The sequence below is a fragment of the Neoarius graeffei genome, chromosome 5 (assembly GCF_027579695.1).
Source record: "Neoarius graeffei isolate fNeoGra1 chromosome 5, fNeoGra1.pri, whole genome shotgun sequence".
In the NCBI taxonomy this organism is placed as follows: domain Eukaryota; kingdom Metazoa; phylum Chordata; class Actinopteri; order Siluriformes; family Ariidae; genus Neoarius; species Neoarius graeffei.
In genome coordinates, this window is record NC_083573.1 from 31,104,866 (window position 1) to 31,121,027 (window position 16,162).

The 16,162-nt window shown below is 40.3% G+C and overlaps 1 protein-coding gene across 2 annotated transcripts in view; it reads right to left on the reverse strand.

The window, feature by feature from the left end:
• The window catches only part of gsk3ab (glycogen synthase kinase 3 alpha b), a 103,980-nt gene that overhangs the window by 39,512 nt on the left and 48,306 nt on the right, over window positions 1-16,162 (reverse strand). For both annotated transcript variants that reach the window (XM_060921533.1, XM_060921532.1), the window contains exon 2: window positions 9,213-9,400. In XM_060921533.1, the coding sequence (XP_060777516.1) occupies window positions 9,213-9,400 (188 nt within the window). The remainder of the gene's footprint in view (window positions 1-9,212; window positions 9,401-16,162) is intronic.

Genomic DNA, 16,162 nt, shown 5'->3' on the forward strand with positions numbered 1-16,162 from the left:
AAACGGCGCGCCTTTTGGCGGATGCCACCTTTTTCACGGCCGAATCGTGCAGATCCGATTTTTTTTTTTGGGGGGGCGTTGGAGTGTCTGAATAATTTCATCAGAGTAAATTCTGTATTAAAATTACTAAATAATGCCATTACAGTCCATGAAACATACGAAGTATGAGAAGAAAACAGTAAATCAGAAGGCTGCGCACATTTGCGTAGCTTCCATGAAAACGTGCGCAGCTTTCTGATTTACTGTTTTCTTCTCATACGTCCTGTTTTTCATGGACTGTAACGGCATTTGCTTATTTAGTAATTTTAATACAGAATTTACCCTGATGAAATTATTCAGACACTCCAACGCCCCCCCAAAAAAAAAAATCGGATCTGCACGATTCAGCCGTGAAAAAGTCGGCATCTGCGCCTTTAGTTTGTGTGGAGAGATCTGATCTGCAATAACATGCATTGTTGGCTACAGACCGAAACATACTTTCAGAATGCACTGGCCAAGGCAGGACTAAACTCCATGTGCCTTCTAATAATAATTAAAAAAAAAAAAGCAGAATAGTAATTTGTAAGCTAAAAAGCCTGTGTCTACACTTTTCTTTCGCCGAGTGGCAGCTGTCTTCAACTGGGGCGGGAGGGCGGGACATGACTGAATGGGTGTTTCTGATTTGTCAGCTGTCGTCCTTACACCGCACGTCATGCCCCAAGCATTTACAACACAGAATTCCAGGTTCTCCGCTCCAAAATCGGCAGCTTCAAAACGATTGATTTTTTTTTTTTAACCGACAACCAAAAAAAAATTAACCGGTTGACGTTGATTCGGTCAACCATCGGTCAAACGGTCATCGGTTAACATCCCTAGTCACAAGGTCACTGCCGGGGTCAGCGTATGGTCAGCGTGACCGTGTATATTTTATATGGGGGTGCCTTGAGAATTTGCATATTTCTGAAGGGTGCCGTGACTGAAAAAAGGTTGAGAAACGCTGCTATAACTCAACGCGCGTGTTGATAATAGTGATCCCTTTCACCGGTGTCCACCATTATCGACACCCTGTGCAATTAAGTGACGTTTAAAACTGTTATGGATCGATCTTTGTGTAACATTGTTGAAGTAGATGAAGTACTTAAATAAATAAATAAATAAATAAATAAAGTGCTGCGATTTATAATAAATTTTTTTTTCTGATCCATAACAGAATGGAATGTTTATATAGTGTTTGGAATCTGACTGCAAAAAATAGAACTGGAGCAGAATTAAATTCCTAACACATAAAAAAATTACATGCTTGAAATATTCAGGTTTTTTAAAATTCCATTTAAATTTTTTTTTGTGCAGTTTGTCGTAAATATCTACTGCATATTACAATATCAGTAGACATTTTATATTTGGGTTTGAGGAATGAGATGTGACCTTTGACCTGGATTCTCATGCGGTTTCAATGTCAATTGCCTGTTGACGTTTATTGGTAAACAACGAAACTAGAAATGAATACAAACAACAACGAATGATTAACAAAACGTGACCTATGAAAACACTTAGAAAGTGGAACAAAAAGATTTTCTGACAGGTTAAACATGATCAGTTCATTTGTTTACAAACATTCGAATTACTTCCTCATTTATGTAAACACCGACACGGATATATTTATATAAAAGAGATTTTGTACTAAATACAAGTCTATATAAAATAAAACAAATTTTAAATAAAAAAATAATGTTTTGTTAACTTAATACCACATACCGATAATTTATCTTTTTTTTTTTTTTTTATAAATGATCATCTGGATGTCGAGAATTGTGAAACGGTGTCGATAACTGTGGACAAAGGTGTCAATGCTTCTGGAACGGTGTCATGTGATCTGATACGCTAAGTAATCACGAATCAACTCTTTTTTTTTTCTTCCAGTGAAAGTTGGAGTAATTATTCATGCACAATTTACATATTTTAAGTCTTTTCTACTTTTTTTTTTTCAACTGCCAAAAGATCATTAAGGTGTCGATAATTGTAGCCGCCGCTCTAATACTACTTTATTAAGCTACCTGCTCGAACAATCCTGACTATTCTTTCCTAATTGTCCCCGTCTTCCATCGCTACCAGGAGCTAAGATCGTTATCTCTCTCTCTCTAGTTGTTCAATGTGTTATAGCAGGCTTTCCTACACTCCTTTTTCCACGCGATGGTTATTTGTTACATGGTCTCTCCAAATAACATTTAATACAGTTCCAACATGCGCATATAACCGCCATTCAGACGCTGTTCAAGTCTCCGAGTTAGGCTACATCCACACGACAACGGCAACGAGATTTTTTTTTTTTTTAAAATATCGCGTCCACATGGGCAACGGATCAGTAAAATATCAGGTACATATGGCAACGCAACGCTTGCTGAAAACGATGCAATACACATGCCACACCTCTACATGCGCTGTAAGACGGTCCCATCGGAGACACCAGAACAATAGAAGTAGAAGACGCATGCGTATAAACCCATTCTTCTGTAGCATCAGCCACAAAGTTTTGATTATTAATCAGTAGCGTAAAACGAAAGACGCGGAAAGAGAAATGAATGGGGGTAGATGGAAGCTGGTACGCCAACATTCTGATATCCTCCAGAATTGTTTAATGGTCCGGAATAAATTGAATGCTACACGTTGATGGATTACTTTGTTCTTCTACGCCCTTTTTGAGGAATGTATTGTCAGACTTAAACCAACATCTGAAGAGGTGAGATCGCTCCTTTTTTTTTTTTTCCTATTTTTGCTGGCGGGATTGTTTTTGTTTTTGGAAAGCAGTGAAAATATTTTATAAGCGCGTTTCATGAACCAAGTTATAGGATTTGTTGACAACTCGCATCGAGTTCGTTACACTTCTACCCGGCGTGAAGCACTGACAGTCATGTGGTTGTGACGTCATCATAAACAAATCCGTTCTACTCATCCAGACGACTTCGCAACGGCGCTGTTGCCAGATTTTTCCACTCTGGAACCCGTTCTCAAAAGATTTCGTCTTGGGGCACCCAAAACGCCGGTGCCGTGTGGACGCCAGGCCGAAACGATAAACAATTTTATCAGATTCACCTGAATCCGTTGCCGTGTGGATGTAGCCTTAAATGTCCAGGATTCCGAGTTGTACAACGGCACCCTTTCAACTGTAGTTCCAAAACATCTGCTCTTTAGGTCCCTCTTTAACTTGGAATTCCAAACCACGCCCGTTTATGCATTGCCACCCATCCCTTTATGATTCTTGATGATGCATCTTTCTCACTACCGTCTACCCATGAGCCTAAATATTTGAAGTCAGTTACTCTCTTCAATTCATATTCACTATGAATGATGCGTTGTTGGTTAAAAAGAATATATTCGGCCTCCCCCCCCCATTAAGATGCAAGCCAATCAGTTTTGCAGCTTCCTCTACTCTGTGAAGTAGTACTTGTGCAGCTTCTGTCGTGTTTGATAATACAGCAAGGCCATCTGCAAAGTCTGTGTCTGTGACGTTAACAGCTGGATGCCTAGTATGGCTTCTTTTTCTGACAGGAAACCCACAGTGAGGTCTGTCACGGCTAACCGCATTACATAATCTGACGCTAGAACAAAAAGGTATGGGGCAAGGGTGTCGCCTTGAAGTACGCTTGCTAAAATTTTGAAAAACTCAGTGTCTCCGTCTGGTGAAAACACTTGGGTAATGGTGTTTTTGTACATGGTCCCTATTGCATTGACCAAAAAAAAATAAAAATAAAACCCATCAATACCAGATGATAGCAGGACACACTAATAGATTATTACATCCCTAATATCCTATGATCATCTGAAAAGATGGCATTAGATATTAAGAGATTATTAAGAATCATATCTGATGTTATTCTCTCCACATTCACTGGATATGAGCAATCGCACTCTCCGATTGGCTACTCTACTACTAGTCTATCAGCTCATATACCACGAGTAGAGAAAAATAAAAAAAACTTTTTTTTTTTAAAAATGGTGGAGCGTGTTGCTGGACCAACAGAGGACAAAATAAAAACTACTCGAAAACAACCCCCCCCCCCCCCCAAAAAAAAAAATACAAAGCGACAAAATATGAAAGTATTTGATGAAAAGAACGTATTTTTTTAAAAAAAAAAATTTTTTTTCAAGAATGATTATAGCATTTTTCACAAATTGCGACTGTCATTTTGGCAGTTTGCTTACATTCGGTATTAAAATTTGTTGAATTTTTTTTTTTTAGACTGGTACAAAAAGCTCAAAGAAGTTTGAAAAATTACAGAACTGAAATGTCCAAAGAAGAATTAAATAAATGTCTAAAGCTATTCTCTACCTCGGCATGACGGCAAGACGGCACTTTCTACAAAAAACCAAACCCACACACACTAAAGTCAATTTGTGCAGCCATCGATAGGTTTTTAAAGGTGGGGTATGAGATTTTGGAATAATGGTTCCCGCAAGCCATATTTTGAAAAGAAACAAGCCCGCCCTCGCCATGCTCCCACCCCGCGTCTCGTTAAGTTAGAGTGTAGAGAGCTTGGAAAAATAGCTCAAACTTTCTCATTTAAACTGTGTTTTCAGCCCCAATTTTCACTCCACACACAATTTTCTCAAAAGTAGTAGCCACACTTGTCCTGATTCACACAATGTGTCTGCCTACACGATAGGACTTGCAGTTTTTGAATGAGAAGCCTGAAAGTAAGGAGAGGACAGGCATGCAGCTCCATAGACTTCCATTATAAACTTGGCAGAAAAGTCACTCGTTTTTAACTCGCTCTAGTGACCTCATTTTTTACACTACAGACAAAAAAATTGCATCAGTGTGTTCAGGGGAGCCTTGTGGCGCTTACTGTGAAAGAATTTTGTGACCATCTCCTTCCGTTTTCGTGTAAATCCCCGTTATTTGGAGGGACCTTTTTCTGTGCATTTCTGTCTCTCCCTGCTCAGCGCGCGGGTTGGGGGAGGGGCTGCTCGCTCTCTCACACACACAGAAGGGCCGGGCTGCTCGCGGGCTTCAGTCTGATTGACGTGTCAGTATCCAATCATTTTGAGGTGGTACCTCGATATGATTGGATGGCGTTTTTCCTTTATTTTACACTGTAGACTGGATTAAAATATTTCGTTTTTGGGTCAAACCTTCTATTGTACTGCTTGCAACATGGGTGTGAGGAGCTTTTCAAGCAATATGGCAAAAAATACTCCTGAAAAAAAATCTCATACCCCACCTTTAAGTCGCCCGCCTAAGTGGAAATGATTTTGTTGGCTGTTCTGTATAAAGTTATTATTTATCGAATTTGCAAAAAATAAAAATGCTGTTTCTCAAAATCCAGCATATGTGGATATAATAAAACAGTTATTGGCACTCAATCTCATCGTCCATGGCTTATAGTCGACTCTGTGCTACACGCCTTGTCAGCTATCGGCTCACATCAGAGGTGGACAAAGTACCCAACTTCATTAAAGTCAAAGTACAGATCCCACTGGTTAAATGTTACTCCGATACAAGTGAAAGTTGTCCAGTCAAAGTGCTAAAGTACTTGCTTTTAAAAATACTTAAGTATTAAAAGTATATTTTCTGTCAACGCACTGTTGTATTATTGCTACAACACTTACAAAACCTTACGCCTCTGAAGCAGAGATGAAAGTGGAGCAAAGAAAAAAAAAAAAAAAAACCCTGAACTTTTAAAAGTTAAACTAAGATGGGGGGCAACATCCCCCAAAAATATTTTAATAACATGCAAACCCCTGCATTCTAGTGCATTTTCGTACTTATTTTCACTAAAACAAGTTATAACTTTTAAGCCTTTTTCTTTCATGTACATTAAATGATTAACATGTCAAAAATATGGGGCGGCACGGTGGTGTAGTGGTTAGCACTGTCGCCTCACAGCAAGAAGGTCCTGGGTTCGAGCCCCGTGGCCGACGAGGGCCTTTCTGTGTGGAGTTTGCATGTTCTCCCCGTGTCCGCGTGGGTTTCCTCCGGGTGCTCCGGTTTCCCCCACAGTCCAAAGACATGCAGGTTAGGTTAACTGGTGACTCTAAATTGACCGTAGGTGTGAATGTGAGTGTGAATGGTTGTCTGTGTCTATGTGTCAGCCCTGTGATGACCTGGCGACTTGTCCAGGGTGTACCCCGCCTTTCGCCCGTAGTCAGCTGGGATAGGCTCCAGCTTGCCTGCGACCCTGTAGAACAGGATAAAGCGGCTAGAGATAATGAGATGAGATGTCAAAAATATCTAATTTAATTCCCCTAGTTAATGAGTAATTTTCAGGAGTGCATTTAGAAAACGCGGTGATTTTCCTGCTACACAGTTCATTACTTTGAAAAAAAATCAGACAGTTGAAGGTAAACTCAGCAAAATCCCAAAACAGTGCTGTTAAAAAGTAAAGGTCTGTTCGAGTTTCTAAAGCTTTCAGGTTTCAATGTTGGGGACGTTGAGCCTCGTTTATCAATCTTTTAGTCGAGTTGTGCGTTTGCAGAAGCTAAAGTGAACTAAACATTTCCAATTCAGATTTATGCGAGTTGAAGCCAACTGTTTACATTAGTTCGTATTGTCTGTAAATTTAAACACACCAATGAATACCACATTTCTCATATAAATCAGGGGCGGAGCTAGGAGTTTTCAGGGGTGTGTGTGTGTGTGTGTGTGTGTGTGTGTGTGTGTGTGTGTCACACACTGCCTGGCAGCCTGAGTGCATTATGTAACAAAAATAATGACCACTGCTAGTTTTAGGCAGCTTAGAAACCGGCTCTTCCATTATCGCCGTTTCTTCCACGTGTTCTTGATGTTGTGTTCTAGAAACGGCACTAAAACTTAGCTTCGAAACCACAAAATGCAACTTTGATGGAAAAAATATATAATAAATTGCTTACCTCTCTTCACGTCGAAAGAAGGAGGAAAGTTTCGCTTGTTTTGACATGGCGAATTATTAACACGAGGAAATACTCGTAATTCGCAACTAAAGAGACTGCAGCTACACTGGCAGCTTGAACATGCTTTCTAGTGCGATTGTGTTGCGCCTGCGCAGAACGGTGTCAGTCCTGAAGGTGCGCCTTAGCTCGTGCACCTGAAGGCACGCCTTGGGCGCACGCACCTAGCGAGCTCCGGCACGCGCACCGTTAACAAAGAACACCTGTCTTTAATCAATGAACTATGTCTGGCCTATTTAAGGACCGCGCCCATGCAAGGACGATGCGAAGTATTACGCCGCGTCTAGGAACGTGAAAAATCCGAAAAATTAATTTCTCCATTCGGGAAACCGGAGATTTTCAAGAGTTGTCAAATATCCGGATTTCCGGGTAAATCCGGAAGACTTTCATCCCTGCTGAAACAACCTACTGGATTTACTGACTAACTTGTAGAACCTGTAGAATAAACGCCTTTAAACACAGTTTTCTATATTCTGTTTATTTGGCAAGATTACGCTAAAACATATTTCTGAAAGCACTTCAGATAAGTTAACGTTATTCATGTTAGCGTAACTCTGTTTTTACATGCTAACTAACAGTGTCCAAGTTAACTAGCTGTGTGTTAACGTTAGCCGTGGACAAGGCTACGGCGACTTGGCGGGCAAATCCATAGAAAGTCATTTGACTAACCAGACTGCATCGCTATTGCAACATTACCGCTAGCTCTAAAAGCACAGACAACTTCATCACAAGCTTTCTCTTGGAATAAAACGTTTACAGACCTCAATATGCTTCTGCAGGTTGGACGGCGAGTTTTTGTAGGCCGTGATGTGGTTCGTTTTAGGCAAACAAAGCAAACATTTCTTTAATCCTTTGAGAAAACTGAAACATGGGTTCATGGCTATGGGTGTGCGTGCATTCCCCAGAAGAACCGCCTCCTTCCATTCTGTCATCAACTGATTGTGTTCAAATAACGCTGCTGAGAAATCACTGAACTTGATTTTATACAGTCTATAGACGTGACCTGACCTTAAAAGAAGTGCATATCACGGGTAAATTCAGGAGCGAGATCAATGTAATTCTCCTATTTTATATTAAACTTTGGTCAAATATCTGTCACGTTTTGCGCAATTTTTTTTACCTTGCGCAATACCAGAAAAATTCAGTTGAAATCAAGCCATTTGAGGAGAATTGGTCCGCCTCTGAAAAAACTTGGCATTTGGATTTCCCGGCAAACACTGATTTTCGTGACGTTGCGTGCGGGACGCCTCACTCTGAATCCTACATCAGCGCTGGTTTGTTTATGAGAAAACGACCTGGTGGTTTTCTGCGAATTTCAACGTTATCACGTAATTATTAAAATGGTTAACAGATGTATCGTAGGAGGGTGTAGCAACACCAATCTTGATGGGATTAGCACTCATCGTTTCCCAAAAGACCGGACAACGAGAGAGAAATGGGAGCGCTTGGTCTACACAGGCTGTGCACTGAAACCGTGCAAAGCTCGCGCAGGTGACGTCACGAATCTGGCTCCAGACTCGCTTGGGATTTTTCCAGACGCGTTGTTGTTGTTTTATTTTTTTCTGCTGTAGACAGATGGCCTTGTGCAAAATTACGCTTCTGGATGAGTGTGTAAAGGGACGTTCTTTCATATTAAAAACAATAAATAATTGGTCCAGAATATGCACTTTAATGATTACTGATTGTTTTTTTTTCCCCACAGGTGACACTGAGAAAGCCAATCACGTTTTAGGAAAAAAAAAAAAAAAAGGGAGAAAAAAAAGAAAAAAAAAACCCCCTCCACTTTCAAAGCTGCTTCATAGTAACGAGGACCATGATAGAAATGTAATGGAGTAAAAAGTACGATATTTGTCTTTCAAATGTAGTGAAGTTAAAGTCATAAGTTTAAAAAAAAAAAAACTCAAAAAAAAAAAGTGTCCTTAAGTACAGTACTCAAGTAAATGTACTTTGTTACTGTCCACCTCTGGCTCGTGTACGACTCGATTTTGTGGAATAACAAATATTTGGTCTTTGAAATCAGCTGAGAGACCGTGGTCCTGGTGTAACCCTCCTTAATCCAATATCAATACAGCACCATAAAACTACTCCTAAAGAACCAACATAACCAACCCTGTCTGTCACCGTTTACGATGAGGTCATCAGTATCGCATTCTGTATCTCGGCTTGTAAACCTCCACAGCCGCATTGGAAACAGGTGAAAGATTTTCTGGTTCGAATCAGTTTTACTTTACTTGCCTAACAGAAAAGGTCAAACTGGAACCGTACGAAGGGATTTCCCAGGCATACCTTCTCGACACCGTTGTTCTTACCTTAAACCGCTTGTCCTGCAGCACCTTCTTGATTGCCACCATCTCCTGGCTGTCGCTGAGTCGGGCCTGATACACCACTCCAAATGAGCCATTACCAATCACTTTAATGTCTGTGTAGGACACTTCCTGTGGGCGATCTGGACCTTGTCCAGGTGTAGCTACCACTGTGGTCACCTTCCCACTGTCCCCTAGAGCACGTACAGAACATAAAACAGAGTTACCCTCCAAAGCAAGGACAGCGGGCTCGTTCACCGTAGTGATGGATAAGATCCGTCATGAGTGAGACAGTGGCCATGATTTTGAAACGACATTATGAATGACAACTGCCATGACCAGGATTCCTCATATCAGTACTGTCTCGTGTTTTCATTTTCAACACAAGACTTACAAAAAATATAGCCATGTGCAAGAACATGTGACCTTCAGGACTGGTTCGTGAGAAATACTTTTCACAATTAAAAACAGATGCAGCTTGTGCAAAAGCAAAAAAGTCACTTTGCTTTACTTTGATGATTTATAAAAAGTGGTCCACCTGCATAAAGCTTTGGTTATGCAGCTTTCCAGCACCCAAAGCCTATTCAGCATTTTAGTCTGGAGTCTATATATTGTACAATGATGCATCACAACACAAATGACAATTCAAATTGATTCTGATCAACCATCAGGCTACATAATCTTAATTTTTTCCTAACTGAAATTGTGGTGTTAAAATAGCAGGAATACATATGACTTCACCCAAGGCAGAAGTAATGCAGCTCAAATGCCATGAAAACAGACCTAAAATGGGGAAAAGCTGTTGCGTGATTGACTGTACAAATAGATTTAACAAGAAATTGAAGAATAGGAGGTGGCTGTTTGCTCTTTAAGCCGACTACAGTCTTCACAAATGTTCATAAATGGTTATTAAGAAAAGGCCTATTTGTCATTTTTAATAAAAGGAATATTTTAGTTAGTTAATAGGCTATTATATTTTACTCCCTTTACAAAATACGGGTAAATAATTATTGTTGGTTATTAAGAAACTGAAACAAAAGGTTTTATTTAATTTAACAAAAGTTGATAGAATAGGAAAACTAAATGTTGCATTTTTGTAGCAATAAAATTCTGCATTTCATTTTTTTCAAAAAAATGTCATGGGAAAATCGAATCATGAACCCAATTTCTTGAACTGAATTTCATTCATCCCAGCAAAATTGCGTGGAATCTGATTAGTTGTGTGCAATATTCAAAATTATTATACATACGGGCCACTTCTTCCATGGAATAAAAACATGTATTCTATTCCCTTCTAGTGGGTTTACTGATGGCATGCAATATCATCATATCGCTTATCCTCCATTTATTACGCCACTCTCCCTAATGGAGAATGAGCGTGTAAGGTTGTACGTTGTCAAGACAACATGACGTCACACTTCAGAGCTCATGCGAAGAGCCAATGACAAAACTTTTCTGCTGCACATGAGCAGAATCATTTCTTTGTCGGCCGGGAAAGAGAGAAGACGAGGCTAATCCAGTGCGAGGTTTAAGCACTAAATAAATAAACTGAAGATGCGCTGAAGACCCGAAAGGCTACCAAAACTTCACTAGATATTCGTCACACATATTTACAAGCTAGAAAAACAGACCAACGGACATCGAAAAACTGGAAAAGACACGTTCAAGATGTAAAACTTCTGCGCTAGTGAGTGACTGACAGTTTGTACACAAACATGGCCGCCAGGTTTGCTTCGTTAAAAGCAGAAGATTTAAAGAGACAGACGTGCTGAACATCCAAAAAAAGACTACAAAAACGTCACTGGATACTCTTCACACATATTTACAAGAGAAAAACATACCAATGGACATTGAAAAACTGGAAAAGAGCGAAATAGCGGAAATATTGTCAAAAGTTCTACTTGGAGGTGAGGAAAAGTGACGGAGACTTTTACGGGAGGACGTCACTCGTGGACTTCACTCAGTAAAACCCTTTTGTTTTGAACAACTGCAATGGAACAATTAACTACGACCAAAAGTAACTGAACTTGAACTGTCGACCTGGATATAGCTTGTATATAAGCTGAGTTGTTGTTCAGGCTTTTTGGACTTGTACCATTTTTATTGTTAGAACTTTGACTTCGTACATTGGACTGATAGAACATTGAATTAATTCTGACCAGAATCAGCACTCAATAATAATAATAATGGCTTTTTTCATGGTATAATCAGATATATTCTATTCAACTACTCATCCTCGACTTGTTCAATATCATGCTAGCTGAATGGAATACAACCCCAACTCCAAAAAAGTTGGGACAAAGTACAAATTGAAATAAAAACGGAATGCAATAACTTACAAATCTCAAAAACTGATATTGTACTCACAATAGAACACAGACAACATATCAAATGTTGAAAGTGAGACATTTTGAAATTTCATGTCAAATATTGGCTCATTTGAAATTTCATGATAGCAACACATCTCAAAAAAGTTGGGACAGGGGCAATAAGAGGCTGGAAAAGTTAAAGGTACAAAAAAGGAACTGATGTGGAAGTTTCAAAATTCCATATTTTATTCAGAATAGAACATGGATGACATATCAAATGTTTAAACTGAGAAAATGCATCATTTAAAGAGAAAAATTAGGTAATTTTAAATTTCATGACAACAACACATCTCAAAAAAGTTGGGACAAGGCCATGTTTACCACTGTGAGACATCCCCTTTTCTCTTTACAACAGTCTGTAAACGTCTGGGGACTGAGGAGACAAGTTGCTCAAGTTTAGGGATAGGAATGTTAACCCATTCTTGTCTAATGTAGGATTCTAGTTGCTCAACTGTCTTAGGTCTTTTTTGTCGTATCTTCCGTTTTATGATGCGCCAAATGTTTTCTATGGGTGAAAGATCTGGACTGCAGGCTGGCCAGTTCAGTACCCGGACCCTTCTTCTACGCAGCCATGATGCTGTAATTGATGCAGTATGTGGTTTGGCATTGTCATGTTGGAAAATGCAAGGTCTTCCCTGAAAGAGACGTCGCCTGGATGGGAGCATATGTTGCTCTAGAACCTGGATATACCTTTCAGCATTGATGGTGTCTTTCCAGATGTGTAAGCTGCCCATGCCACACGCACTAATGCAACCCCATACCATCAGAGATGCAGGCTTCTGAACTGAGCGCTGATAACAACTTGGGTCGTCCTTCTCCTCTTTAGTCCGAATGACACGGCGTCCCTGATTTCCGTAAAGATCTTCAAATTTTGATTCGTCTGACCACAGAACAGTTTTCCACTTTGCCACAGTCCATTTTAAATGAGCCTTGGCCCAGAAAAGACGTCTGTGCTTCTGGATCATGTTTAGATACGGCTTCCTCTTTGAACTATAGAGTTTTAGCTGGCAACGGCGGATGGCACGGTGAATTGTGTTCACAGATAATGTTCTCTGGAAATATTCCTGAGCCCATTTTGTGATTTCCAATACAGAAGCATGCCTGTATGTGATGCAGTGCCGTCTAAAGGCCCGAAGATCACGGGCACCCAGTGTGGCTTTCCGGCCTTGACCCTTACGCACAGAGATTCTTCCAGATTCTCTGAATCTTTTGATGATATTATGCACTGTAGATGATGATATGTTCAAACTCTTTGCAATTTTACACTGTCGAACTCCTTTCTGATATTGCTCCACTATTTGTCGGAGCAGAATTAGGGGGATTGGTGATCCTCTTCCCATCTTTACTTCTGAGAGCCGCTGCCACTCCAAGATGCTCTTTTTATACCCAGTCATGTTAATGACCTATTGCCAATTGACCTAATGAGTTGCAATTTGGTCCTCCAGCTGTTCCTTTTTTGTACCTTTAACTTTTCCAGCCTCTTATTGCCCCTGTCCCAACTTTTTTGAGATGTGTTGCTGTCATGAAATTTCAAATGAGCCAATATTTGGCATGAAATTTCAAAATGTCTCACTTTCGACATTTGATATGTTGTCTATGTTCTATTGTGAATACAAGATCAGTTTTTGAGATTTGTAAATTATTGCATTCTGTTTTTATTTACAATTTGTACTTTGTCCCAACTTTTTTGGAATTGGGGTTGTATTAGATTTACATTATTAAAGCTGGTTTAATATTCACAAACTTCCATTGCTATTACAAAGTTGTTAAGACTGGATCCTCATTCCAATAGACATGATCTAGGCTACAGTAGTTAATCTCTAAATTAACTAAACATGCAATGTACAATATTTTTTGGTAATGTAGGCTAGTCTACTCCTATTTTGCCTAACATTAGCCTTCTGGCAAATATCAAGTAACCTGTTAAACAGTGAAATGGTAGAATTACAGAAAACTACAAGCCTAGCCTATTTAGCCTAATCTATACACACCTCTGCATTGGCAACTCGCTGAAATGTAGGTCCAGGCACCCTAACTCGCTCCCTCATAACATCAGGCCCCTTGGAAGCACTTTGCTCTGGGACTGGAAGGACACTGGATGTGGTCAGAACAGTGCACACTTTTTGACGGTGTACCTCTGTTTGGCAGTGTGCCAAAAGAGCATGACAGCCTTTGTTGCTCATTCAGTATCTGTAGCCGCTTTATCCTGTTCTACAGGGTCGCAGGCAAGCTGGAGCCTATCCCAGCTGACTACGGGCGAAAGGCGGGGTACACCCTGGACAAGTCGCCAGGTCATCACAGGACTGACACACAGACAACCATTCACACTCACATTCACACCTACGGTCAATTTAGAGTCACCAGTTAACCTAACCTGCATGTCTTTGGACTGTGGGGGAAACCGGAGCACCCGGAGGAAACCCACGCGGACACGGGGAGAACATGCAAACTCCGCACAGAAAGGCCCTCGCCGGCCACGGGGCTCGAACCCGGACCTTCTTGCTGTGAGGCGACAGCGCTAACCACTACACCACCGTGCCGCCCGCCTTTGTTGCTGTAATTTATTTCTTTTTGGCAAAGGCTGCATTTTGAATACCTGGCTTTGTCTATCTTATGAAAAAACTGTGACAGCAGGAAGCTGTGCTGAACTCCCTTCACTTCAGTCTTGACGTCGATTTTTAGCCAGGCCCAGCTTCACCTACACCTCAGACCTGCATCAAGCTTTGCTACGTAAACAGCGTCTTCCTCTTTAAGCTCCCTCATTCTGGAAGAGAATTGAGCAAATATTATCGGCTGGGTCAGGGCTCCTTTTTGTTACCATAAACGTTTGTAAAGGCTAACTCTAACTACATCCAGCCATGTTAAATGATCCGCCGGAGAAGGTGTTTCAATCACTTAAAAAAACGCCGGTGTACTAACATTAATGTTACGTGTTCGTTTTCATTCCTCATCTTGTGACAATGTCGCATTATCATCAGATAACAGTACGGATGCAGTAGAGATAGCCTTCACAAAAATTATTCGAACTGAACCGACTGGTATGAAAGGTTAACGTTAACGCACAATTCACTGATGTTAGCTGACATCCTAGCTAACGTTAGCATACAAGCTGAAAAACTTTACATGATGTATAACGTTAAACATGCCATGACACACGTATACCCTGTATGCCCCCACATTTTGTATGCTGCTGAATCTGTCCTTTTTTCAGTAGCTTTGTATAAACAATAACCGCTAAATGTAATGCAATGTTATGTAAGGTGATCGCCTAGGCATTCTCATTGTGAAAAGTAAGTCACATGTACATGGACTGGCATTTAATGTTGTATTTGTTCCTTTCTATTTGTTTTTTGTCTGTTCATATTCTTTTTGGGGGAGTAAAGTCTGTTTAAAAATGCCGTTAAATGCATAGGCCTATAGGCCAAGTTTAATGACCTTGAGGTTATCAGAGGTCATATGTCGTTTTACAAATGAAAAATGAATTCAGCACCCAAACATTTAACAAACAAGGCCATTTGCTAACTTCATGAATCATTTTAGTACATTTCATTCCTTAGAAAGCTGAGAAACTGGGTTCAGCTGAGACGTTTACAGGCCCAAAGTTCAATGACCTCTAGAGGTCGACGGAGGTCAGATAGAGCTCGGCATATGACGCGGTACGCGGTGGTCCGGATCACCGTATTTTCCATACAAAACGAGGGCATTAATTAATTATTTTTCCTGGATTGTGGTCCGGTTCACCGTATGCTGTATTATATTACGATATAAATAAAAACTTACCAAAATCATACTGTGTTTGTCATTTAATACGAGTTTTTTTACAAAGTCGTACATCATTTGTTATTTTTTCTCAAACCGGAAGAGAAATGCATGCGTAAAACACACGCGCAATAAAAGATACCAGTTCTAACGCATGTAAAAAAGCGGGAGCTGCCACGAGGGAAGTGAAAAATAATTTTACCAACTTTCGTCATTATGTCTCAGGGTGGTTATGAAACCATGCAACATCACAGTAAGACTTTTTATTTGTCTTCTGAACTTGGTGGTCCGGACCACACCTGAAAACGGCGTGGTCCGGACCACAACGGTAGTCCGGACCACCGCGTACCGCGTCATATTGCAGATTTGAATTCGGCACACCCAAATTGACAAAATAAGACTGTTTGCCGACTTTGTCTCAAAAATGCCTTTAACTCTTTAAATAAGCACTTTTTTGAATTTTGGTACCAGTCTATAGGGTCTTCACACCGTTCGGTGCTCGGGCCCTAATAATAATGGTTGGCGTTGAGTGGTACATCAGATATATTCCATTCAGCTAGCATGATATTGAACGAGTCTTCGACTCGTTCAATCTCATGCTAGCTGAATGGAATATATATGTGATATACCACTCAACGCCAACCAATATTAATTTAAAATGTTCCATATCCTTTGTTAACAAAAAGTAAGCTAGCATAATGGCTATTAAGAGAAATGCACCAATCCAGTTTTGAAACAATGACGGTATTAGCGGAGACCTGATACGGTCATTTGTAGCGGAGTTGCTGATGAAAGTTATGTTGAACTGTGCACGATGGTTTCTAGCTG